This window comes from Neoarius graeffei, chromosome 16 (assembly GCF_027579695.1).
Source record: "Neoarius graeffei isolate fNeoGra1 chromosome 16, fNeoGra1.pri, whole genome shotgun sequence".
Classification (NCBI taxonomy): Eukaryota; Metazoa; Chordata; class Actinopteri; order Siluriformes; family Ariidae; genus Neoarius; species Neoarius graeffei.
Window position 1 is genome coordinate 9,565,080 of NC_083584.1, and position 26,610 is coordinate 9,591,689.

A 26,610-nucleotide genomic window follows, 5' to 3' on the forward strand; every position below is an offset into this window, starting at 1 on the left:
TATCAGGTTGGAATCTGAGCTCACTATGAACATCAGTCACATAACGTTAGCTAACTTATTATAGAGCGTGTCTGAAGACCTCACTTTTTATACAAGTCGTACATCTTTTGCTGATCGGGGGTTCCGACGTGACTGACTATAGATAGTTTTCACATGACGTCACAGAGTCGGGGATTCCCTGGTGGCGGCCATCTTGGAGGGCAAGCTTACCGTACGGGTCACTGAGCACACATTGTAGCACGCAAGTTACATTCATTTATATATTATTTACAGTTACATTACTATTTAAAGCTAGCAATGGTGCACACCTGTTGTATTCACGGCTGTCGTAATAGGTCAGATGATGACGTCAAGCGGAGCTTTTATGGAATTCCCACTGTACGGGAGCACGAAGGCGAGCAAACAAACTCAGCATACAAAGGAGAAATCTATGGCTTGCGAGAATCAACCGCAAGGATTATCAGCCTTCCAAACACAGCAAAGTCTGCTCCGATCATTTTATAAGTGGTAAGTTGTTTAAATAAACAATCAATTGTGTTTAAGTTTGTTTTTGGAAACCAAAACATCGTGTAAACAATCTCTGGAGAATGCCTAACTGGAACCGCTGAGTGTACGTTTACATTGTAATGGACACTTAATATCGCTCGTTTGTCACGTTTCTATTTGAAACTTGTCACTTCACTCACACAAGGCCAAGGGTCATTTTTGAAAAACATTTTAGGTCTATTCTGTATGATTTAATTTGTGTTTGGGATGCAAACAGCGCGCCTTTTGGTGGATGCCGCCTGAATCGCACAGATCCGGGTTTTTATTTTTTTTTTTAGGGGGGCGTTGGGAGTGTCTGATTATAATTTCAAAGTAAATTCTGTATTAAAATTACTAAATAAGCAAATCCGTTACAGTCCATGAAACAGGAAGTATAAGGATGAGAAAAAAAAACAGTTTAAATCGGGAAGCTGCGCACACTTGCGCAGTCCTGCGGGCTGCACAAATGTGCACAGCTTCCCGATTTAAACTGTTTTTTTTTCTCATCCTTATACTTCCTGTTTCATGGACTGTAACAGATTTGCTTATTTAGTAATTTTAATACAGAATTTATTTTGAAATTATAATCAGACACTCCAACGCCCCCCCTAAAAAAAACCCCCCGGATCTGCGCGATTCAGGCGGCATCCGCCAAAAGGCGCGCTGTGAATATATAAAGTTGTATATATCAGACAGCCTTTAAAGTTTGATGAAGTCAGTTTCAGGCTTCGGAGCAGGCTTTGGCAGTTTCAGGCTTTGGCAGCCCTGCATAGTCACTTGAAAATGCATCTTTGTCCACTTCGTAGGGGTCAATTCCCCCAATCAAGGCCAGTTTGGCTGCATACCGTTGTCGTGAGATGTCGTCTAATGTATCTATATACTTCTGTTTGCTTGATTTTGCTGACATTGATCTTTATTTTAGAAAACTGACTATATAACTTCATAAATTCGTCTGAGATAACGTAGCCGGTAGTGGCGATGGTCCGTTTTGTTTGCCCTCCAAGATGGCAGCTGGGGGGCGTTCCCCGGAATGCCATGACGTCAGTGAAAACTATCTATTGTTTGAATCGTTTGTAAGCACACGAGAGGAGAGTGAAGCTTGAGCAGGGAATGTTTCTGCATGGTCCTAGTGCCTGCACCATCTCCTGTTTTTGAGCAGGCACTCTTTTTCTTTGTGTGGTCCTAGTGCCTGCACTTTTTTTTGTGTGTGTCTGTCCGTCCCCAAATATAATGGCTGGAGAAATACTGAATATCCAGTGTCAGTGTTTTGTAACAGGGTAACACTATTTGCGGTTTTTCTGTAACTTTTTTTTTTTGGGGGGGTCTTATTAACCTCAAGAGAAGAAGCAAAGCTGGTGAGGCTCATTCGTTAATAAATTAGTGTAGTCGCTGCTAAACTGCTGTGATAATTAAACACTTGGAGAAAATGAATCGACTCCGTTTCATCACACTACGTCGCTGTTGATTTTCTCGTAACCGCATGACACAATGGTTTATTCGTCACTTAATGACCTTTCGGTCAGAACAAATCGATCACCTAGCATCCGCTAGATATTTATCCAACCTGTTATGAGACATTCTCAACCCTTGAAATGGATTTTACTTCGAAAGCTCCTTCATGATGCGCAGGGCCGAGCCCCTGTACCCGGTACCAAAGTGGTTCCAGTGGTTCAGGTAGTGGAACAGCTGGTACAGCTGGTGTCTCTTCTCGAACCCCGGAGCCTTGGGGATCTTCTCGTGGTAGGCGCTGTAGAAGTGTTTCCCGAAGCCACCGAACATCCCTGCGATCCCCAGCTCGAACTCGGCGTGGCCGTAAAACGAGGCCGGGTCGAAGATGACTGGGCCGGTGGAGTATTCTGCGACGTTGCCGCTCCAGAGGTCACCGTGAAGCAGCGCCGGGACGACGTCCACGCCAGCGAACAGCTGAGAGATCTTCAGCTGAAAGGGAGCACAGGAACATGGTGTTCACCGGCACGGGTTTCAGACTGCAGTGTTTAACACCAATCACGCTAGAGTTGCGTTTCTCTTTTAATAGGTGTCCAAGTATTGTTTGAGATCTAATGAACTTTTACTGAAACCGTTACCATTCATAACTAAAGACATTAGGTGATGCGAACGTCCCTCCAAAGCTTTGGAACACGCTGCCAAAGTTTAGAGACGCTAGTAATTTATCTAGTTTTAAATCTTTACTTACACATTTTAATTTTTCATAATTGAGGTTTCAGAATTATGTATATTCTATCCACATTCAGTGGATGAGCAATCGCACACTCTGATTGGCTACTACTACTGTATGAGGATATCAGCTCATATACCATGAGTAGAGAAAAACAAAATGGCGGAGTGTGTTGCTGAACCAACCGAGGATGAAATTAAAAACTACTGAAACAACCCCCCCCCGAAGAAAAAGTATTTGATGGCAAGAACGTCTTTTTTTCAAGAATTGACGCCTTTTTCACAAATTGCTACGGTCATTTTGCCGGTTTTACATTCTAAGCGGAAATTATTTTGTTGGACATTTTGTATGAAGCTTTTGTCAAATTTTGCAAAAAATAACAAATGCTCTCTCAAAATCCAGTGAATGTGGATAAAATGTTATTTCCACTCACTCGTTGTACAAGACTTTGATAACTCAATGCTACGTGCATCATCGGCTGTCCACTCATATACAGTCCGACTCGATTTCATGGAATAACTGATTCTCCAGCTTAGCAACATTAGTTTTTATATTATCTTTAGGATATTTTCACTTATTTGTATGGTTAAGTGCATTTGATCATATACAAATGTAAAATGCACTATATAATAAGTTATTTACTATTCTGCTTTAACCAGCAAATCTTTCATTAAAAAAAAAAAATTTATTAGGACCTGCCTTAGATAATTTAAGGGAGGATAACTCAACTGTTGTAGGCTAATTTGACCCCAAGGAATAACTTGGGACGTGTGCCAAAATCGCTATCCGGGGCGAACAGCCTGAAAATTACCAATCCAAGATGGCCGCCGGTATTACAGTATTCTTGTGTTACTCATGTTCCTGACCCTGGTTTATGAGACAGACAGTCATAATGTCATGTTTAAAGTCGTACTGTTGGCTGTTAAACGTTTAGGCTCTCGAGATATCGCTGCCTACTAAAGTAAAGTTTTGTATTTTTCACTTTAAGTTTACATTCCATTGATCATAATAGTATGATTTAATATAAAGAAATTGTATTTTCAATCAAATGCTTGCTTTCTTATACTCTCCGAAATTATGTGCAGTTGGTCTCCCAAGTCCATGATTTCATGTTTGAGCTCGGGTTATTCTGGTTTTCTCATGTTTTCTGTGAAACTGCGATTTTTGGCCTTTTAAAAAAAATAAATAAATAAATAAATAAATAAAACCCCTCGACCATAGCTTGTTTCCTTCAGTCATGAAAATGTCGCTAACGGATTCCCCAACCCCAAAAAAAACCATAAAATGAGAGACTGCACAATTCTGTGGCGAGTGGTTCAAAAATTGATATTTTCAATATAGCTACCGGCAGCCATCTTGGATTGGTAATTTTCAGCCTGTTCGCCCCGGATAGCGATTTTGGCACGCGTCCAAAGTTATTCCTTGGGTTCAAATTAGCCTAGAACAGTTGAGTTATCCTCTCCTAAACTATGTGCACACATCTCTAACTCGGGTCCTCTACGCACCCACGTGCAATGAACCGGTGCTACAGGTGCTCTAGCCCCTGCCCCTTTTCTGTTTGCTGTCCAAAGTGCCCTTTTCATAGGGACTCCTTTTTTTTTTAATATTTGTAAAAGATAAGTTAGCTCCAACATCAATATTCTCTACAATTTGACAATATATGAAATTATAGATTTATAAAATAACGTTTTTCTATGTAAATGCGGGCATCAATCCGTGACGTCATGCATTCAGTGAGCCTCCGTGCAGAAAGCGCATGCAGGCGGTTGACAGTGGGAGACAGTGCGAGGAACGGCATGGTGAGGTCACACTGAAAGTCTCCTTTCATTTCTATCTGAACATGCAATATTGTGCAGCTTAGAACACAACAGTAAATGCGTAGGGTTATCATTTAATGAAGCCGCCTAGGCTATATTTAAACCGTTTGCTCCATCCATTTCATTAACGTGGCAGATTCGGAAACTTTAGTTTGAACGACGGCGTTAATAACATATTCTAGCAGCTTCGAAAACTTAAGGCTGAATGACGACGTCCACAACATATTCTAGGCTGTCAGACCACCTTCTGCTGGCAACTGAGAAAGATATCCATATTGAATACAGTGTTGTCATAGACATTTTCAAGAACATGGCAAACCGAAGACTGCTGCTTTGAAGAATACTGCAGCATTTAGATGGATCTCACTCACACACACAATGTTCAGTTGCAATTGAAATTTAGTTTTGAACAAAGTTAACTTGTGTGGAAAATTTGTTCCAAGTGCCCTTTTTTGAATGTTGAGCCCCTGCCCCTCCAAAGGTCTTTGCACGGCCCTGCCTCTACGAACAAGCAGTACTTGATATTTTTATGATAAGATTGTTTTAGCTGGTAGTTTTGTTACTAAACTATTGTATCGTAAAAATAATCAAGTACTGCTTGTTCGTAGAGGACCCGAGTTAGAGATGTGTGCATAGTTTAGGAGAGGATAACTCAACCGTTCTAGGCTAATTTGAACCCAAGGAACAACTTTGGACGCGTGCCACAATCGCTATCCGGGGCGAACAGGCCGAAAATTACCAATCCAAGATGGCTGCCGGTAGCCATATTGAAAATATCAATTTTTGAACCACTCGCCACAGAATTGTGCAGTATCTCATTTTATTTATTTTTTTTTTTTTGGGGGTTTGGGGAATCCGTTAGCGACATTTTCATGACTGAAGGAAACGAGCTATGGTCGGGGTTTTATTTTATTTATTTTTTTAAAAAGGCCAAAATCGCAGTTTCACAGAAAACCAGAATAACCCGAGCTCAAACATGAAATCATGGACTTGGGAGACCGACTGCACATAATTTCGGAGAGTGTAAGAAAGCAAGCATTTGATTGAAAATACAATTTCTTTATATTAAATCGTACTATTATGATCAATGGAATGTAAACTTAAAGTGAAAAATACAAAACATTACTTTAGTAGGCAGCGATATCTCGAGAGCCTAAATGTTTAACAGCCAACAGTACGACTTTAAACATGACATTATGACTGTCTGTCTCATAAACCAGGGTCAGGAACATGAGTAACACAAGAATACTGTAATACCGGCGGCCATCTTGGATTGGTAATTTTCAGGCTGTTCGCCCCGGATAGCGATTTTGGCACACGTCCCAAGTTATTCCTTGGGGTCAAATTAGCCTACAACAGTTGAGTTATCCTCTTAAATTATCTAAGGCAGGTTGTAGACCATGTGATACTTTTCTGATTGTTGTCAGATCGGCCACAGTGAATGGTGTAATGGGGCAAAGCGCAAAAAAAAAAAACCTCTAAATCCGTCAGAGCTGGTTACCATCTTTGATGCGTTTTCCTGGTCAAGGGTTCTCTGGATTAACATGAGTTAGTCAGCCAACACCAGCTCCAGGAGGAAACCCCTGATGTGATCTCAGATTGTGTTCTGTTGGTTCAACAAGTCTTGTTGAGCGGGTTTTTTTTTTTTGGGGGGGGGGGGGGTCTCAAAACCCAAAGTGTTCCCCAAATATCCATTTGGATTAAACCAGTACTACTTTGTTTTTTTTTTGGACTTCTTGTATCAGTCCTCCTCAATACATGACAACTTTTCCACATTCTGGACACGAACATCACTTCCAGAAGCCGTGTAGCTCAATGTCTATGTTGCCACGCAGCTCCTGGGATCAGCCAAATTCCCCCCTTCAAATTTTATTTATTTAAAAAAAAAAATCTAAAATCAATCCTTATTACTGTTTAAATATCATACACACTTTTCCCCTTTCTTCTCACCTGGAGGCTGGCCCATAATTCCTTGGCCTCTCGGTCTCCGTACGTCTGCTCCACTAACCCCAGCTGGTGCTGAAGTCTTTGCTGGGTGTAAAATGACACCCAGTCGTCCTGCCAGTCGTTCACCTGCAGAGACGGAGACGAGAGATGCTGATTTTTCTCACATGCCGAATATTGTTTATGAGAAAGCGAACTAATCAGTTACTGGAGTACAGAAGCTGACTTCTGCAACTTAAAGATCCTGTGCATCGTCTCGTAGGAGTCGTCATAATTACAATACACCAGGTCATAACTGAGTCGTAGTTTTATGATTACAAGTCAGTTTCAGTGTACGGTCTTGGGTTAGAACCACAGGTTATAAGTGACTGTCATAATTAAGGTATTCTCATAACTGAGATGCCACATTATAATTGAGATACTCGGCCATAATTCCGATATACTAGTGCATCTCAAAAAATTAGAATATTGTGAAAGTTCAATATTTTCCATCAGTTATTTAAGAAAGTGAAAGTTATATATTATAGACTCATTACACAAACTAAATGTTTCAAGCATTTTTCTATTTTAAATTTTAATCAGTATGGCATACAGTACAAAAACCATCTCAAAATATTAGAATATTTCATTTCGAGTTTGAGTAAAACAGTATGAACACAGTGTATCTCTCGGTCTAGTTCAGTACACACAACCACAATCATGGGGAAGACTGCTGACTTGACTGTTGTCCAGAAGATGATCACTGATGCCCTCCACAAGGAGGGTAAGCCACAAAAGGTCATTGCTGAAAAGGGTGGCTGGAAAAGGTGCACAAGCGACAGGGATGGCCGCAGTCTCGAGAGGATTGTCAAGAAAAGTTGATTTCAAGAACTTGGGAGAGCTTCACAAGGAGTGGACTGAGGCTGGTGTCAGTGTATCAAGACCCATCACGAACAGACATCTTCAACTTTCGCATTCCTAATATCAAGCTACTCCTGAGCCAGAGACAATGTCAGAAGTGTCTTATCTGGGCTAAGGAGAGAAAGAAATGGACTGTTGCTCAGTGGTCCAAAGTCCTCTTTTCAGATGAAAGTACATTCTGCATTTAATTTGGAAATCACGGTTCTAGAGTCTGGAGGAAGAGTGGAGAGGCACAGAATCCAAGGTGTTTGAAGCCCAGTGTGAAGTTTCCACAGTCTGTGATGATTTGGGGTGCCATGTCATCTGCTGGTGTTGGTCCACTGTATTTTATCAAGTCCAAAGTCAACACAGCCATCTACCAGGAGATTTTAGAGCACTTCATGCTTCCGTCTGCTGACGAGCTTTTTGGAGATGCTGATTTCCTTTTCCAGCAGGACTTAGCACCTACCCACAGTGCCAAAACTACTACCAAATGGTTTGCTGACCATGATATTACTGTGTTTGATTGGCCAGCCAACTTGCCTGACCTGAACCCCATACAGAATCTATGGGGTATTGTCAAGAGGAAGATGAGAAACACCCGACCCAAAAATACAGATAGTGGCCTTCAGCGTATCAAAGCAACCTGGGCTTCAATAACACCTCAGCAGTGCCACAGACTGATCACCCCCATGCCACACCGCATTGATACAGTAATTCATGGTAAAGGAGCCCCAACCATGGTGTATAAATGAACATACTTTTCAGAAGCTGGACATTTCTGTATTGTAAATCCTTTTTTTGATTGATCTTGGAGAATATTCTAATAATTTGAGATACTGGATTTCTGATTTTCATGAGCTATAAGCCATAATCATCAAAATAAAACAAAAAAGGCTTTAAATATTTCACTTTACATGTAATGAATATAGAATATATGAAAGCTTACCTTTTTGAATTAAATTATGAAAAAAAAAAGGAACTTTCATGGTATTCTAATTTTTTGAGATGCACTAGTACACTCAATTTTGAGATGGTACCCTGGAATTACGATTCATGACTTAAATACGAAGCCGTAATCGAGATCCCAAACCATAACTCTGAAGTACCATCTCGTAATTTTGAGAATTCCAAGTTACTATAACTTGGTAAGTAATAAGTGAGAGACACTCAAATTTGAGAGATAAACTTGGAATTATGACTTGGTAAGTAATAGAGAGACTCTCAATTATGACTTACCAAATCATAATTCCAAACTACTCTCTCAAAGTTTGAGATAGTAAGTCATAATTATGAGATCAAGTAATTCCGGAACGCCTAATCATAATTTCGAGATCTCATTTTTAGACTCCGTCAATTGAGAAGTTGTCGTCATTACATCATAGATACAAATTCAGAAGTATGAGAAGCCATAATTACAAGATACCAAGTCATAATTTTGAGATACTGTTGGAGATTAGAACCATGCATTAGGAGATACCGAGCCATAAATCAAATTCAATTTCAAAATTTATTTGTCCCAGACCCAATCTACTACATGCAGTGGAAGGTTATTAATGCTCCGTAGGATGTGAGGATTGTTTGGGGGTGGGGTGGGGAGGAAAAGGAGTATAAAAGAAAGGAGCGTAATAAATAGAATAAAAAAAGGGGTGGAGTGCTCTGCAGAATATACGCCAGCGTTGTAGTCGAGTCGCTAAACCTTGAGTCCGAGTCCAGTCTCGAGTCCCCAGCGTTCAAGTCCCAGTCGTTAAAGAAAAGTTCAAGTCGAGTCCAACACAAATGACACAACCGTCACGCACACACGCACGGCTTTGAGTTGGTGTGAAGCTGCATGTCCCATACCATCACCTACAATAAACTCACACACACACACACAGTCTTCCATCAGCAACATTTAGGAAAAGGCTGTTGGCACTAATTTTAAGCATCCGTGTCAAGAACATAAATGCACTTGTGTGCATTTCAAAAACATAACTGTGTTACACAAACACTATGCGTCTCAAAAACTAAAGCTTTGATTCGGACACCATGGAGCTACATGGCTTTGGTTTTTGGGTTCGGTTTGTTGTGCTGTTGGCACTTGTGTGCAAATTAGTGGAAATGTTAATCTTGCCATCAAATTGGTATAAAATTTAATGTAGATATAAATATCTTCTGGCATGTCAGAAAAAAAGTCCCCAATTTGAGTCCGAATGCAGTTAAAGCACGAGTCCGAGTCAAGTCACGAGTTCTTAAAGTTAGGGCATGAGTCAGACTTTAGTGCTCCAAGCCTGGTATACAGAATATGTATAAATTAATGCTGTCAAAAATGTCGCGTTATTAACGCGTTAACTTGACTCAATTTTAACAGCGATAATTTTTTTTTATCGCGAGATTAACACTCTGACATGATGTAGGTTTTTCATAAGCTTTTGAAACTGCCAGGAACTTGGAACAGAGACTTTGCTTAGAAAAATGATAGCAGCTAGCCACGCCCCGCACAGCCAGAGTCCTCTGCCCTCCTCCCTCAAAGAACCAGCGCGGGCAGGGCGCGCTAGTAGAGATGGGATTTATGGCTCTTTGATGGGATCCGCATCTTTGTGATCCGTTCTTTGAAAAGAGCCGTTCAAAAGACTGGCTCATTTGGCTCTTTTTAAATATTTATTCAGTTTTAAGAAGACAGCGTCTAAAGAAGCCAGATCCCTCTGAACTGTAAACTCAATGCTATCCCAGAAATCCTTCCTGTAATATGCAAATTTGGCCGCCTCTGATTGGACAGCGCGACGCATCAACAGGCAGAAAGTGTAAAAGTACAAAATGTGTTAAGTGAGCTGAAACAGTAAAGATCAGATTCAATGCAATATTTATCAACGAACAACTTAAAGTTAATATAATAGTGTACTTTATATTATAATCAAGCATGTCAAGCCTACCGTCACTGTGTAACCTGTCTCTCTGAGTTGTAGACTATCTCAAACAGTAGATCACTTCACTCATGGTTCTTTTGCCAGCCCCGGTGTTCGGCTTAGGTTTCACTTTGCAGTGGCTGTATCAAGACGTGTTATGCTTTGCAATACAAAGCAAGCCCATTCACGTTTTTATGCTGATAAGAGAATTACAATGGTTTTTCATGTGACAAAAGTGTGCGATTAAATTGCGAGTTAACTATGACAGTCGCGACATTAATCGCGATTAAATATTTTAATCGCTTGACAGCACTAGTATAATTATATTGCACTAAAAGAAAAATGTATTGCACTGTAACACAGACTTTGTTTGCGGTCCGGTTTCCATCAAATCCTGCGCTCTGAGTGGCTCGCGAGCGGGTCCGTATCCTACGATATGGACCTCCTGGCGATTCACTCGTTCACAACAAACATAGCATTTTTTTTTGTCAAGATTTATTTATAAGATTATCAAAAGTCTTAATTTTTGCCAGCATTTCTCAGGAGAATAGCATTAATTTTACAGCATGGATAGCAATAACGACAGTGTTCGCAGCGAAAGCGAGTTTTACTACCCTGAGGAAGAAATAATAAAAGAAAACATTTCAGGAGAAAGCTAAAAACCTCTAACTGTAGCTAACACCGAGCAAAAACATGGCTGAATCCTGAATGACTCAATTTTGTATAAATAGGGGACTACATAGGTGGCAAAACGTAGTTTTTTTTTCCTGCCATGGAAGTGCACTTGTATACCGAGGAGGAAGCCATTTGCATTACAGCCGTGTATGAGGATTCAAAATGGCAGCTCGGCTCGGTTTTCCCTTTCGGGCGCTCTCGTTTTCTGTTAGAATTTGGTAAAGAAAAAAAATATATTATTTGCCAGCTTAAGGTCGGTCCGTATGGTGAAATACCGTCACCTCGGCCTTGAATACTGACCTCGGCCCAGAGGCCTCACTCAGTACTTTCAACACCTCGGTCACGGTATTATGATACGGACCTCCCAGCTGGTAAATAACATGTATTGTTCTTTAAGTTGAATTAAGAGGTATAATTACAATAGAAGTGTGTGTGTATATATATATATATATATATATATATATATATATATATATAAAAAAAAATTGGGGATTTCCCCGGGGAGGAGGAAAAAAAAGTGGTGCTACTGATGCAGGTCGGCCCTGAAGGCTGCTAGGGGGGTTCGGGGTCATGCTCTCCTGGAAATTTTTGAAATTACAGACTTCAAATGGTGCGTTCTGGTGGCATCTCGGGCTGATTTTTAGGCACAACTCGACACAATTAAATCTGCTGTATTTTTACCTTGTCAAGTATGGGGGGGTAATTTTTAAAAGGCAAAATTAGATTTGAAATAAAGACATGTCACAGCACGCCTCTTCATTTTCCAATTCCAGGATACCAGGAACAGAATCGAGGTCAAATTACAAAACAGCGCCATCTAGTGACCAGCGCCAAGAACATGGTCATGTACAGTTGCGAATGACGGTCAGTGCATGCAGCGAAAACCCCTTATTTTCACTTCTGGGTTGAACACCAGGATAGTCTAGACCTACAGTATATTACAATATCTTCCCATTTCTAAAGTTATTACCCATTTTCAGAGAGGAATAGGAGACCTTTAGATGCGGAAAGGACGTCTCCCCCCGGTGTGCAAGTGACGGCGCGGCACTGACGCCGCACAGCACTGCGCATCCGCACTTCGGGGAAAGCCCTTTATATTGCTCTTTAGTTCGATGAAATTACATGAGGATGTAAGAGATGAGGGGGGGGAGGAATGAGGGTAAAGTGGTGACGATACCTAGTTGTCCTTTTATTGTTCGTTATTTGCATAATTATGACATCCTAGTTATAAAAGTTACTGCAATTCTTAATTGTGTCTGAGGTTAGAGCCATGATGTCTTAAGGCAGTGTTTCTCAACCACTGGGCCAAAGCGCCATCTAATGGGCAGCAAATTTTTCAAGTTTGAAGCCAAATAAAAAGCTCAGGATGTCAGTGTCCCAAATCTGGTAGCTGGTTTGCCCAAGACATTTCACATGGAATTTCACATTCATGGGTAAATTTCACATTTCACATTCATGGGTAAATTAAGAAGAACAAGTCTTTCTTCTTGTCACGTTCCTCCTTTTGCATTTAACCCGCATGCACAGTGGGCTGAATAAATAAATACATTTGTGAGTAAATGATATGGATCTGTGATGCCTGCTGGAAGAGAAGAACAGGGACGATTGAGAATCGAGCTGCTATTTGTTTACACATGATACTAAAACTTATAGCAACCATCGCAAAGACTCATAAAAAGCCCAGAAGCTCCTCTGTACCCGGGCAAAAACGATCCAGGATTTATCTTGTAGTGTCCTGATCCCCAGATCTTTAACCCAGCCACATACAAGTTGTGCTCTTCCAGGTTTTCACCTGTGTAGAAGGATATCTGCGGCACCAGGTCGTTTGAGATGTTGGGGAACTCAACGGGTGGATAATTCTCCAACTCACTGAATGAATAACTTTTATTTAAAGACAATAAGTTGATCAGCAGAGCTGGTGGGGTTGTACATGTACAGATGCAAAAGACTAAAATGTGCATAATCTTTAAAATAACCTTAAAATCTGATTCTATTAATTATCTTCATTAAGTTAATAGCATGCATAACTATTGTCTTTGTATTTAGTTCTGGTTACAGTAGGATCAATTTATTCTACTTGTGTCTTAAATTTTTCTTTCATATGAAAAATCCTCCTTTGTTAGCATGTAAGGATCTAATCCCATCTAGTGGTTTCTATATCCACTTCTTTTGAGTGGACTTCTTGGTTTTAATAACTTGTTTGTTGGCTGAACACAAACATGGTGGTAAATTCTTGTGTTAACGGACCAGACTCCACTTTTGGATCATTAATCCCTTTTGACTGAGTGACTTGCATGTATGGGTTTGGCTTCTGGTACATCCATACAGTTTTAAATACAATACCTACAATTAAAGACAGTTTTTGTTAGTGTGCTTGCTCTCAAATGTCCGTCCTGAAGCGGTGTAGTGTGCTTGTATACAGCTTTTGGATTGATGCACCCAGTTCTTGGTTCCTTCCCCCCCTCAATAGAGAATGAATAGGGCTTACAAATTGAATCATTCCGCTTGGTTACGCTTTATCGGAGACACAAACTTCATGTGATGCTTCAGGCCAACTCCCCCGACACATACATGCAATTAGTTCTGACCTGTACTCATCTTTCAGGGCTGTGAAATAGAAATGACAAAATCCGAGGAAACAATTTTAGCAGGGGGTCCGGGGCCTGCAGGGCCCCAGAAGCTGAACAGATTGTGTGTATTCATGGATTTGAAGCACACTGCAAAAAAATGTCCTTTCAAAAATAAGAAAAAGATTAAAACAAAGCATATTTGCTTAAATCAGGTGAAAAAAATCTGCCAATGGAACTAGTCAAATTTGACTTGGTAAGATTTCTTAAAGTAAGATGAAAAATCTAACCTGTTTTTAGATGAAATAATTCCAAAATAAGATTGGGGAACTTATTATGCGAGATCTGATTAACTCAAAATAATCAAAATAGTTCTTATAACAAGATCGTACTTCTTACGTTTAGCCATTCAAGTCATTTTTATTTATTTCATTTTAAGGGTATTTCACTTAAATTCATGACAAAGTCTTAGCAGTAAAAACTGAATTTAAGATAAATATACTAATATTAGGATTGTTAAATTCTACAACTAAGCATTGCTAGCTTAAAAGATTCTCCTTTTGTGACCTGTAATTAGTAAAATACTCTAGATATGAGACCAGAGACTATCTTGAATCAAGTTGACGACACGTGTAGCATTGCAACAAGTTTATTTTTTTTCCCCATTTCAACATTCAAACATCTCTAAGGCTACGTTCACACTGCAGGCTGAAGTGACTCAAATCCGATCTTTTCGCCCATATGTGACCTGTATCCGATCTTTTATTGACAATATGAACGACAGATCCGATTTTTTCAAATCCGATCCAGGCCGTTTGGATATGTGGTCCTAATTCCGATTCCTATCCGCTCTTTTCATATGCGACTTCAGTCTGAACCGCCAGGTCGCATTCATCCGACTTACACGTCATCAACAAGCCACAAACGTCACTATTCTGCGCTGAAGTAGGCGGCGGGTCTCTCAAAAAAAGTTACAACAACATGGCGCATAATCACGGGCGCAGATAGAGGGTGGGACTCGTCCCACCCAGATTTAAATTCACCTTGTTCGGTCCCCCCCCACTTATAGGGAGGAAAAAACGTCTATGCTGTCTTTCTATGCATAAGGCAAACCTCACGGAAAAATCAAAAGACTAATTACCATTCGGTTTATTGAGGTGCACGGCAGTGTATACATAGTTGCAACAACTCACATAAAACAAAACAAAGACTGATATTCGGTTGGTTGAGCTGCGCAGACTGCACAGGTTGTGAGCTCGAGCTTGGTTGCTATGGTAACCCACAACAAGTTTGACAGGCATATTGGGGTTGGTTTGCTGGCAGCTTTGTCCCCCCCCAGTTTTTTGTCCCCCCCCCAGTTCAAAAAACGTATCTACGCCCCTGCGCATGACATCAATGCGAGGGACGCTTCGGGCTGTGAAGGTTCTGAATCTTCTCAATGGAAGGACGCAGAGGTTAGGGAGCTGATTTCCATTTGGGGGGATGCAGCTATTCAAGCTAGATTGGATGGGTCATACCGCAACCGGGCGGTTTTACTTCCGTAAACACTGGCCATGCTCACTGCGTGTGACGTCGTCGTATCCTGCAATGCGCATGCGGAACACTTTTAGGTCGCTTTTCGTTCATACTGAGGATCACATACAAGTCGCATATGTTTGTTAATGTGAACGACCTCACAAAAAAATCAGATTGCACAAAAAAAATCGGAATTGAGCATTAAGCCTTGCAGTGTGAACGTAGCGTAAGATTCCACTTCCTCAGGACCTCAGGCACAAAAAAAAAAAGTCTACGCATTTTGACTTAGTGCTTACACAACGCCAAAGCAACAGTGCATTTTGGGGGCACTAGATTCAAAGATTTCAGTAAAGTTCATTTATTCCCAAAACAAGCATACTTTTTTGAAACAAGATGAACTGCATTTGACAAATGTCCAAAATGTACTTGCTTGTTTTAAAAAAAACTTGTTTTATTTTCAAAGGTGCTCCAAATAAGACTTTAAGACATTTTGTCTATACAAGATTTTCAAGCTGAATTGTCTAAAAACTAGCCTTTCTAGCTAAATGAGGTTTTGCTTGTTGGGCAGTTATGTCTTATAATAAGGGTGGCTAGATGTTTTGACTTAAATAGACAAACTTCCTAAGATTTTTATTTTTTGCAGTGCATCTCCTGAAAGCAAATATTTTCTCAACCATGCCATTTAATTTGAACTGCTATTATTATGTTGAAATAATACAATATGAACTGATTTACCTTTTAACTGATAAGGGTTCATTTGAAGAATGAAAATATCAATAACGGACCTCATATCGTAAATTCACTTATATTCTTGTGTCGATTCATATCAATTCGTTGGGTACCATAATGTCTTTTCCGGGGGGAAATTCTAGACTGACTTATTTAAGCCACTAATGTTCTTGTTTTTGAACTGATTCAATACCAAAATGTCTTTCTTGTTCATGTTAGACAGATTCTAGTCAAAAACTATATACAACTATTTACAAGTCCATATTTATTTCCTTTTCTTTGTTAGCAGTTTCTTCAGCTTAGAAAGCCTACTCTTTTCTTTCTGACTTCCTATATGGCTTTTCCTTGCTCTTTTGGTCTCTCTTTCAAGCACCTCTTTAGCTTTCCTTTTGGATGGTAGCTTTGCTGCACTTAGGATAACTCCTTGTTCTTTTTGTGTTTCTTCTTTGCTTTTTCTGAATATCTGATGTTCGCTACCGACTTTAAACTCCAGCCATCGCCAATTCCATGGACTTTTGATGCCGTTTTCCTTGTCAATGTTTTTGACATCGTCGGTCTCACTGTCCTCCCTCTGAACTATGTCCCTCCGTGACACGGACATACCGCGAAATTCTCCTTTTCAAAACCGTTGATATCGAAAGCGTGTTTAAAGAGCGCAATGGTAAACCGAAAAGAACGCAAGATTCGTGCCGTGGTTTGTAAGCATGGCGCAAATGCCGTGAACTGGTCTGTCATTGTCGCAAAAGAAACCCCCCCCCCCCCCCCCCCCCATTTTTATTGCAAAATTAGATGACTTACTAATGATATTTTTGGTGGCCAAATTCACGGAATTCCGCGGATTTTTCACAGCCCTGATCTTTTCATTTCTTTTCACACATCCGTTTTTCCTCCATTCACTTCCATTCATTTTGGCCCCATTGAAAATGAATGGAGTTTCAGGAGGAAAAACTTTCACTCTGTCAAGTTTTTTTTAAACCAAGTGACCAAACCTCATGAAACTTCACATGATGCCTCAGGCCAAGGCTCTGCACATATCCATCCCCTCATCTGAGACCTGCGCTCCCCCGGTTTTCACGCATCCCTTTTTACCTCCAGAGGCTTCCATTGACTTTACTGAGCAAAACTCCATTCTCAGCAACACTTCACCACACATCCACCAAACTTCATATGGCACCCAAAACGCTCCACATATTTAGCCTTTAACATTTTAACATGCTAGCTGCTAACATGTTAACCATTTGCATGTTAGCATGTTCACCTGAGAACGTAAGCATGGTAGCTGTTACCTTGGTAGCATTAACATGTTAGCCTTAACATGATGGCTCTTCTGCAACAGCTCAGCAAGCACGCTTTGCATTTTCTCTGCAGAAACGCAGTCTAGTTTTTATTGCATTTATTTAATTCCTGGGCTCCCATCTGGAACAGGGAGTGATGTTGCATCTCATTTAATACACTTTACAGTAGGTTATTAGATTCTAATAAAATAGATGAGCCAAAATGATTGGGAATGTGTTTTTCACGGGCCCCGACTCGTTACGAACACGAATAGGTGGGCCTTAAAGTAGAAAAGGTTGAGGACCCCTGTCTTAAGAGATAGGAACATGGAAAGTTGACGAGCCTGTGTACATGTACGCCTTCCAAAAAAAAAAAAACCCTCAAAGTTATGACCTATTATCTCATAATTATGACTTGGCATGTCGGTTGTGACTTAGTGTCTTAAACTATGTCTTGTTTTTTCATAACTTTGATATTTGGTATCTAGGACTCTTTATAAAATGGTGGAATTGGCCTTCTGTACCTGAGGGATGTAACCACAGCAGGTTTTGACATGGAACCCGAACTTGTCAATAACCGGAACTTCAGACTGGCCGGTTCCTTTTCCTGCACAGATGCACAAGAACATTCCTGTTACATCTCACACACACACGGTACTGTATTTTGTGTGTGAACAAACATGTTAAACCCTTCACATGGTCAAGGGTTTAAAAAAAAAAAAAAACACCTTTCTGCATGCATCTCAAACAGCCGTGTATTGCGTCTCTTACCGACAGTTTGCTCGTCCTTGTCCTGTTTCTCTTTCTGTCGTTTATTATGGAGGTGCAGATCCGCTAGCTGCTGCCCCAACTGAGCTGAGTACCTTCAGGAACAATATCAAGGAAATGCTGACATTTTATTATACCAAAAAAAAAAAAGTCTCGACTAATTTTAAGCATTTAACATTTTGCAGGTTTCTTAGCAAACCCGTGTTGTAGAAATGTCTTCCAATATCATGATATAAATTTTGTATCAGATCGCCCCACCCTTACAGCGTGATCAATTTTGGCAGATCCCCTCCCTCCAGAAAAGGGCCTTTTGTGTGTAAATGTTCTGGTTGGCCAAACCAAATTAAAAATCGCTCCTGACTTTTCTGTACAAATTCGGTGAATCATTTACATTTTATACAAACTCCCGAATTAAATGTAGGAAAACGAACCATTGAACACTTTTCATTTAAACGTGAACCTCTCGATGATTAACTGAAGCTCTTGCCGCGTCAGGCTGTGACCTGGCGATTCTCCTTGTACACACCGCTAACCTGTTTAAGGATTTCATATCGATGTGCTCCATGATGAACACAGCTCCTCCCGAGTCCAGATCCACCACCTTCATCGGTTTCGGCACTCGGATCGTGTTTGTGGCCAGGATCGCCTCCAAGCTGGCTTTCTCTCCGTCGAACATGCAGCGGGCCTGCATGTGGGAACACCAGTCACAATCGTGTGTGAGAGTGAGAGAGAGGGGGATGGATTTCAGCGACCTTTACAATTGTCATGCTGCACAAAATCTCAGACACATTCTACACTCGAGCGTATGATTTAATACTGATGAAGATCCTCTAACGGTAGACCTGTGATTTGAAGTTAAATAGCTCTGGGGCTCGGGCACAGCGATGCCGCTCGGGTGTGTGGCTTTCCATCTAAAAAAGTGCGAGTTAAGCCTCGGTCACAACCGGCCGTACGTGCTCCTATGGCCGGTCTACATGCAAAAAAACCGCAAGAAACGCACAGAGGGCGCGCGTGTGACGTGCTGATTTTCGAGCCGTAGACCGGCCGCAGAGGTTCTTTGTCATGTCAAACAAACTCTACGGGCACTTACGTTTTTTTCAGGTTGCAAGACAAACTTGCAGCCAACGCACGTCTTTCTCCATGAACAAAAAAAAAAAAAAACACAGCAATTTGGGAAACGCCAAAAATCGCACGGCCAAAAAAATCGTACGTCCAGTTGTGACCTAGGCTTTAGTTTAAAGTTTTGGTTGTGTCAAATAGTCCTGTAACACTTGGGCGGGACGTTCACGCCTCCGTAACGCAACATCAGCTGATAAGGCACGTCACCACTCGACATCTGGTGACTGTTTCTGAAGAAGGCGGGAGATTCTCGCCAAAACTGTTAACGAGGTAACAAGCTTAAAAAAAAAAAAAAATCCTTGTCTAAGAAACGAACTTAAAATATCTGTAATAGTTAGACATAATGAACATCCACTACATATCTGAAGTTGATCTTCTCGTGTCGAAAAACTCATTTTTCATCGACGATATAACACAGTTGCATGAAGATATGAAGTTTATCTTTGAGTGGTGAACATATTAAAATATTTTCAATATGAGAAGAGGCGGCACGGTGGTGTAGTGGTTAGCGCTGTCGCCTCACAGCAAGAAGGTCCGGGTTCGAGCCCCGTGGCCGTCGAGGGCCCTTCTGTGTGGAGTTTGCATGTTCTCCCCGTGTCCGCGTGGGTTTCCTCCGGGTGCTCCGGTTTCCCCCACAGTCCAAAGACATGCAGGTTAGGTTAACTGGTGACTCTAAATTGAGCGTAGGTGTGAATGTGAGTGTGAATGGTTGTCTGTGTCTATGTGTCAGCCCTGTGATGACCTGGCGACTTGTCCAGGGTGTACCCCGCCTTTCGCCCGTAGTCAGCTGGGATAGGCTCCAGCTTGCCTGCGACCCTGTAGAACAGGATAAAGCGGCTACAGATAATGAGATGAGATGTGGGCGTGTCCCTGCATGAGGATTAAACTTTCATTCCTCCTTGAGAATGGAGCCGTTTTGTCGAGTCAGTTTTGGGTAAACTGATTTTTCTATCGCTGTACCAGCACTGTGTTCATATGGTACAAGTTCTGATAACGAAGAACAAGAGTGCTCCGAGAGCACAATATCCCCCGCTGGCGAATATTCCAGAACTGACCGAATTGAATGAAGTTACAACTTGCTTATTACTGACAAAGAATCCTGCCAAGTTTGGTGAAATTCCTCCAAAAATTGAGGAGTTGATTTCAGAATGTGAGTACCCTTCCCGGGACGGACAGACGAACATCGACACGACATAATCCCCCTTCGGGCCTTTCGGCCAGCGGGGGATAAAAATTGTGATGGAAGTTGATTTCAGAAAGCAAGCACACCTTGATGAAATTGCCAAAGTACAAGTTTGTTAATAATCAAGGGCATAATTCTGGGAAAAATTACCCAAATTAAACGAAATTTCAATACGAGAATAACGTTCATATAACAAAGCCTTTTACCAAGCTTCGAGAAATTCGTCCAAAAATTGTGAGCGGAGTTGATTTCAGGAGAACGTACACCCTCATGAAACTGTCAAAGTACAAGTCATTTAATCAAGGGTCAAAACTGGGAAAATTTTCACAAACGAAATTAAATCACAATCTGCGTATTACCGTCCTATAACAAGGCCTTTTACCAAGCTTTGAGAAATTCATCCAAAAATTGAGAGGAGAAGTTGATGTCAGAAGGAAAACACACTCACGAAATTGTCAAGTATAATTTTGTTAATCAAAGGCTCGAACTCTCGTAAAATGTGACTGAATTTAACGAAATTAATCTGCGTATGACCGATATAAAGAACCCTGCCGAGTTTCATGAAATTCCTCAAAAAAAAATTGAGTTGATTTCAGAATGTTAGCACCCTTCCCGGGACGGATATCGCCACGACATAATCCCCCCTTTGGGCCTTTTGGCCAGTGGGGGATAAAAACGAAATATTTAGGACTAAGCGAGGTATTTTATTTTTGTCCCAACATCATGTCTCCTGTCTCCCTGCAAATAATGAGAGAAAAAGTGAAGGCTGCAGGCCAGAATATGTGACAAGCTGAGAAACTCATGTTGTAGTAAGAGGGTAATCCTCATCTCATCTCATTGTCTGTAGCCGCTTTATCCTGTTCTACAGGGTTGCAGGCAAGCTGGAGCCTATCCCAGCTGACTACGGGCGAAAGGCGGGGTACACCCTGGACAAGTCGCCAGGTCATCACAGGGCTGACACATAGACACAGACAACCATTCACACTCACATTCACACCTACGGTCAATTTAGAGTCACCAGTTAACCTAACCTGCATGTCTTTGGACTGTGGGGGAAACCGGAGCACCCGGAGGAAACCCACGCGGACACGGGGAGAACATGCAAACTCCGCACAGAAAGGCCCTCGCCGGCCACGGGGCTCAAACCCGGACCTTCTTGCTGTGAGGCGACAGCGCTAACCACTACACCACTGTGCCGCCCGAGCCAAATCCTCTCTCAGGCAGTATGACTGTGACTGACGCCTACAAAGAATTTCACACAAACTGAAAACGTGCCCCAAGTCTCCCTGCTCTCCCCTGCAAGTCGGTGTATCGGACTCTCGCTGGCAGTGCTGTGAAAACTGTCCATGCAGACGCTCATCTAAATTTCCAAATCTGCCATTGCGCAAGTCTTGAATATTTTCTATCATGAAGATCATTCAAAAGGTTATAATCTCTGCTTTCCAAAGAAGTTTCTCATTAAGATCTGTTTGGTACATAAATGCACATTTACATAATGCATAAATGCCTAATACAGAATATTATGACAGTTTTCTAAAAATAAAGCCTTTTTTCCCCCCAATCTTTAATAGCTCAAGAACATTTTAAATTCTGTAAAAAATGTTTTGTGTTCAATTCGGAATTCAGTGAGCAGTTTCAAGCAACTTGGACTGAATTTTCACCTGATATGCCGACTGTATGTCCCTTTCATAAACATTGTCGCATTTAATTTTTTTTTTTGAAAATTAAATGTTTGGAAATCTGAAATGTTTTGTACAGACTCAATGTAGAAGTTAAAAAAAGGCACCCTATAAGACTCACTACAGCAGCATTAAGTGTAATGTAATATTGTGACTTTATGAAAAACACTAGTCCTATACAAGTAAAATGGAATTAAGTTATTAATTTGGACTATTTACACACCAGTTATCCCATGGTTGGTTGGTTTGCTTGTCATACAGCGGCGGCTACAATTATCGCCAGTCCATAATCAACACCTTTTCAGATTTACCAATATTTCTCATTTATTTAATTTTTTTTTTTACAAAAGTGAGTTTCAGTTCCAACAGTTATTGTTTAATTAAATCAACCGGAAACACCCCCCACCCCCACCCTCTGATCTTGTCTAATGACAGCTCGTTACCTGAGATGGATTCTTTTTTTTCATGTTTTTTAGCACGATCAGCAATTTTTCTGAAAACCCGGACATTATAATCGCAGGTAAGTATGGTGGAAAGATCATGGACATGTTTTTACTGATCAAATTCACCGATATTTCAAGAAACTTTGTTTCTTACTCTTTCATTTGACAGTCGCAATTTTCTATCTAAACGCACGTTTGAGAAGTCACGTGAGGTGTCGATAATAGTGATCACTTTCACCGGTGTCCACCATTATCGACACCCTGTGGGATTAAGGGACATTTACAACTGTTACGGATCAATCTTTGTACAACCCCGATTCCAAAAAAGTTGGGACAAAGTACAAATTGTAAATAAAAACGGAATGCAATGATGTGGAAGTTTCAAAATTCCATATTTTATTCAGAATAGAACATAGATGACATATCAAATGTTTAAACTGAGAAAATGTATCATTTAAAGAGAAAAATTAGGTGATTTTTAAATTTCATGACAACAACACATCTCAAAAAAGTTGGGACAAGGCCATGTTTCCCACTGTGAGACATCCCCTTTTCTCTTTACAACAGTCTGTAAACGTCTGGGGACTGAGGAGACAAGTTGCTCAAGTTTAGGGATAGGAATGTTAACCCATTCTTGTCTAATGTAGGATTCTAGTTGCTCAACTGTCTTAGGTCTTTTTTGTCGTATCTTCCGTTTTATGATGCGCCAAATGTTTTCTATGGGTGAAAGATCTGGACTGCAGGCTGGCCAGTTCAGTACCCGGACCCTTCTTCTACGCAGCCATGATGCTGTAATTGATGCAGTATGTGGTTTGGCACTGTCATGTTGGAAAATGCAAGGTCTTCCCTGAAAGAGATGTCGTCTGGATGGGAGCATATGTTGCTCTAGAACCTGGATATACCTTTCAGCATTGATGGTGTCTTTCCAGATGTGTAAGCTGCCCATGCCACACGCACTAATGCAACCCCATACCATCAGAGATGCAGGCTTCTGAACTGAGCGCTGATAACTTGGGTCGTCCTTCTCCTCTTTAGTCCGAATGACATGGCGTCCCTGATTTCCATAAAGAACTTCAAATTTTGATTTGTCTGACCACAGAACAGTTTTCCACTTTGCCACAGTCCATTTTAAATGAGCCTTGGCCCAGAGAAGACGTTTGCACTTCTGGATCATGTTTAGATGCGGCTTCTCCTTTGAACTATAGAGTTTTAGCTGGCAACGACAGATGGCACGGTGAATTGTGTTCACAGATAATGTTCTCTGGAAATATTCCTGAGCCCATTTTGTGATTTCCAATACAGAAGCATGCCTGTATGTGATGCAGTGCCGTCTAAGGGCCCGAAGATCACGGGCACCCAGTATGGTTTTCCGGCCTTGACCCTTACGCACAGAGATTCTTCCAGATTCTCAGAATCTTTTGATGATATTATGCACTGTAGATGATGATATGTTCAAACTCTTTGCAATTTTACACTGTCGAACTCCTTTCTGATATTGCTCCACTATTTGTCGGCGCAGAATTAGGGGGATTGGTGATCCTCTTCCCATCTTTACTTCTGAGAGCCGCTGCCACTCCAAGATGCTCTTTTTATACCCAGTCATGTTAATGACCTATTGCCAATTGACCTAATGAGTTGCAATTTGGTCCTCCAGCTGTTCCTTTTTTGTACCTTTAACTTTTCCAGCCTCTTATTGCCCCTGTCCCAACTTTTTTGAGATGTGTTGCTGTCATGAAATTTCAAATGAGCCAATATTTGGCATGAAATTTCAAAATGTCTCACTTTCGACATTTGATATGTTGTCGGTGTTCTTTTGTGAATACAATATCAGTTTTTGAGATTTGTAAATTATTGCATTCCATTTTTATTTACAATTTGTACTTTGTCCCAACTTTTTTGGAATCGGGGTTGTATAACATTGTTGAAGTAGATGAAGTACTCCCCCCCCCCCCCCCCCCCTTTCTGATTCATAACAGAATGGAATGTTGATAGAGTATTTGGAACCTGATTGCAATAAATAGAATTAGACCAGAATTAAATTCCTAGCATATAAAAAAATTACATGCTTGAAATAATACATTCAGAATTTTTTTTTTTGCAGTTTGTTGTAAATATCTACCACATTACAATACCAGTAGACATTTTATATTTTGGTTGGAGGAATGACATGTGACCTTTGACCTGGATGTTCATGTGGTTACAAGGTCAATTCCCTGTTGACATTTATTGATAAACTAGAAATTAATACAAACAAAAATGATTTAAAAAATGTGATCTACGAAAATCCTTAGTGGGTAGAAAGTGGAACAAAAAGATTTGACAGGTTAAACATTATTGGTTCATTTGTTTGCAAACATTTAGAATCACTTCCTCATTTACATAAATACCGACATCCATATATTTATATAAAAAGATATTTTGTACTAAAGTCTACGTAAAATAAATTTGAAAACTTAATACCACATACTGACTTTTTTTAAAATAATAAATCTGGATGTCTAACTGTAGACAAGTGTCGATAATTGTGGAACAGTGTCACATGATCTAATTGGGAATCAATCACTGAGGTCATAGGCTCATCAGGGTGAAGCCAGCTGGCCGCCATCTTACCACTCCCATCGCAGAGCAGCACTGTCATTTAGACTACTGGAAGCCATACAAAATTGGACAAGTTTATTTATGTAGTTGGCGAGAAATTAGACGAAAAATGTCTGCATGTACAGCAGTGAACTGTACAGATCATCAGGTCAAAGGTTGTGGACGGACATTTCACCTGTGAGTATTGATATAAGGAAGAAGAAATGTATGAAAGAGAGGTACACTGTCTGTCTTCTTCTTTTGGCTGCTCCTGATTAGGGGTCACCACAGCGGATCTTTCGTCTCCATTGCTCCCTGTCTTCAGCATCCTTCTCTTCCACACCTGCCACTTTCATGTCCTCTCTCATCCCATCCATGTATCTCCTCTTTGGCCTTCCTCGTTTTCGTTTGCCTGGCAGCTCCATCCTCAACATTCTCCTTCCAACATGCTCTGCATCTCTTCTCAGGATGTGCCCGTACCATCTCACAGGTACACTGTATAAGAGGAAAACTGAAATTATCTGTAAAAAATTATTTTAGTAGTAAAGAGCCATTCAAAAAAAAAAAAAAAAGGAGAGACTGAACTGAAAAATGGAAAAACAAGGTGAAGGGGAGCATTATAAAGATGTATAAGCAACGTGGGGAAAATTAGGTGTTGGGGTTGGAAGGCAGGAGATATTTCTTGGGACAAATTAGATCAAATATCACGGTTTAATACACACGATGGGAGTGGTAATATGGCGGCCAGATGGCTTCACTCGTCTCTACAGCTGGGAATAAATTCTGAACTCTCTTCCACATTTTATATCGAGCTCAGTGGAATCAACTTTTTTTTTTCTCTCCAGTGGAAGTTAATTATTCATACACAACTTACGTATTGAACGTCTTTTCTACTTTTGCAACGGCCGAAAGATCGTTAAAGTGTCGATAATTGTAGCCGCCGCTCTATTTATTTTTCCCCCCTGTAAATAAATAAACAAACACCTGGCTCTTGTGGTTGATCTTGGCGAACACGGTACCGGAGTCTGTGCTGTAGCTCTGGCCCTCACTGATGCATCCTCCCCCGGAGGAACCCACAGCCTTCACCGTGCTGCAGCCCAGCTCCCGCTTGATCACCTGCTCCATGCTAGAACCTCCAGAATCACTCACTGTTTATTATGATGATGAGGCCACTATTACACCACTTCCGGTTACACATAACGCCTTCCTGAGCGTTCAGAAAAATAGTAAACTCTTTTTTTTCTTTATTTTTCAGTTACTTTAAAAAAATGTATTTTCACATTATTATCATATAACCTTCCCTAAAACTCAATTAAATATGTGTTTATAATCTGAATGAAGTTAGCATTCCCGGAAGTGTTTGGAGAGCCAGCCAATCGCTAGGGAAAGCCGGCGCATGCGCAGTGCAAATCCGTCGACATTCACATACCGGAAGTAAATGCAATTTTAAAGACGGAAAGAGATTTCAAAAATGTTTAAATGTATAAGCGTTAAAAAGTTATTTTATATTAATTAAGATGTGAAATATATTAATTTATAAATAAATCAGTTAGTATATAGCCTTGTTTTCGTGACACTTTTTTTCCTCCCAGTTTTCACTAAAAGTCCAGAAATAAAAACAACAAAAATACGTCTGACCTTTTTCCTCACGTTTGTTTGTTTGTTTGTTTACATATACCCTTTTTTTTTTAAAATTAACATTAAAACCTGGCTAATATTATAGATTAAAGTTTATGAATTATGGTCATTTCTGTTTCAACTCAGAACATGCTGCTGGACACGTTGGAGTGTGTGAGATGATCCACAGCTTACAATAAAACATTAAAATCAAACAGGTCTTCTTTTTACATCTTTC

General features: G+C 40.6%; 1 protein-coding gene across 2 annotated transcripts; it reads right to left on the minus strand.

Moving 5' to 3' along the window:
* Window positions 1-1,121: 1,121 nt before the first annotated feature.
* fn3krp (fructosamine 3 kinase related protein) lies at window positions 1,122-25,938 on the minus strand. 2 transcript variants are annotated; one of them, XM_060941976.1, is made up of 6 exons: window positions 25,740-25,938; window positions 18,288-18,439; window positions 17,758-17,849; window positions 17,511-17,593; window positions 6,469-6,591; window positions 1,122-2,463 (listed from the first exon to the last, which is right to left on the minus strand). In XM_060941976.1, the coding sequence occupies exons 1-6, from the start codon at window positions 25,878-25,880 to the stop codon at window positions 2,125-2,127; spliced, it is 930 nt and encodes a 309-aa protein (XP_060797959.1). In that variant the 5' UTR covers window positions 25,881-25,938; the 3' UTR covers window positions 1,122-2,124. The 2 variants fall into 2 exon arrangements, with proteins under 2 accessions (XP_060797959.1, XP_060797960.1); XM_060941977.1 differs by lacking the exon at window positions 25,740-25,938 and adding an exon at window positions 24,999-25,080.
* Between the last annotated feature and the right edge of the window lie 672 nt (window positions 25,939-26,610).

What these genes read in the sequence shown, in the direction of transcription:
- fn3krp (XM_060941976.1), bottom strand. Translation starts at nt 25,880, where the DNA reads ATGGAGCAGGTGATCAAGCGGGAGCTGGGCTGCAGCACGGTGAAGGCT. An exon ending in AGATCAACCACAAGAGCCAG is followed by an intron (nt 18,440 to 25,739) that starts GTGTTTGTTTAT and finishes TCCCACATGCAG; the next exon opens with GCCCGCTGCATGTTCGACGG. An exon ending in CAAGGACGAGCAAACTGTCG is followed by an intron (nt 17,594 to 17,757) that starts GTAAGAGACGCA and finishes GCATCTGTGCAG; the next exon opens with GAAAAGGAACCGGCCAGTCT.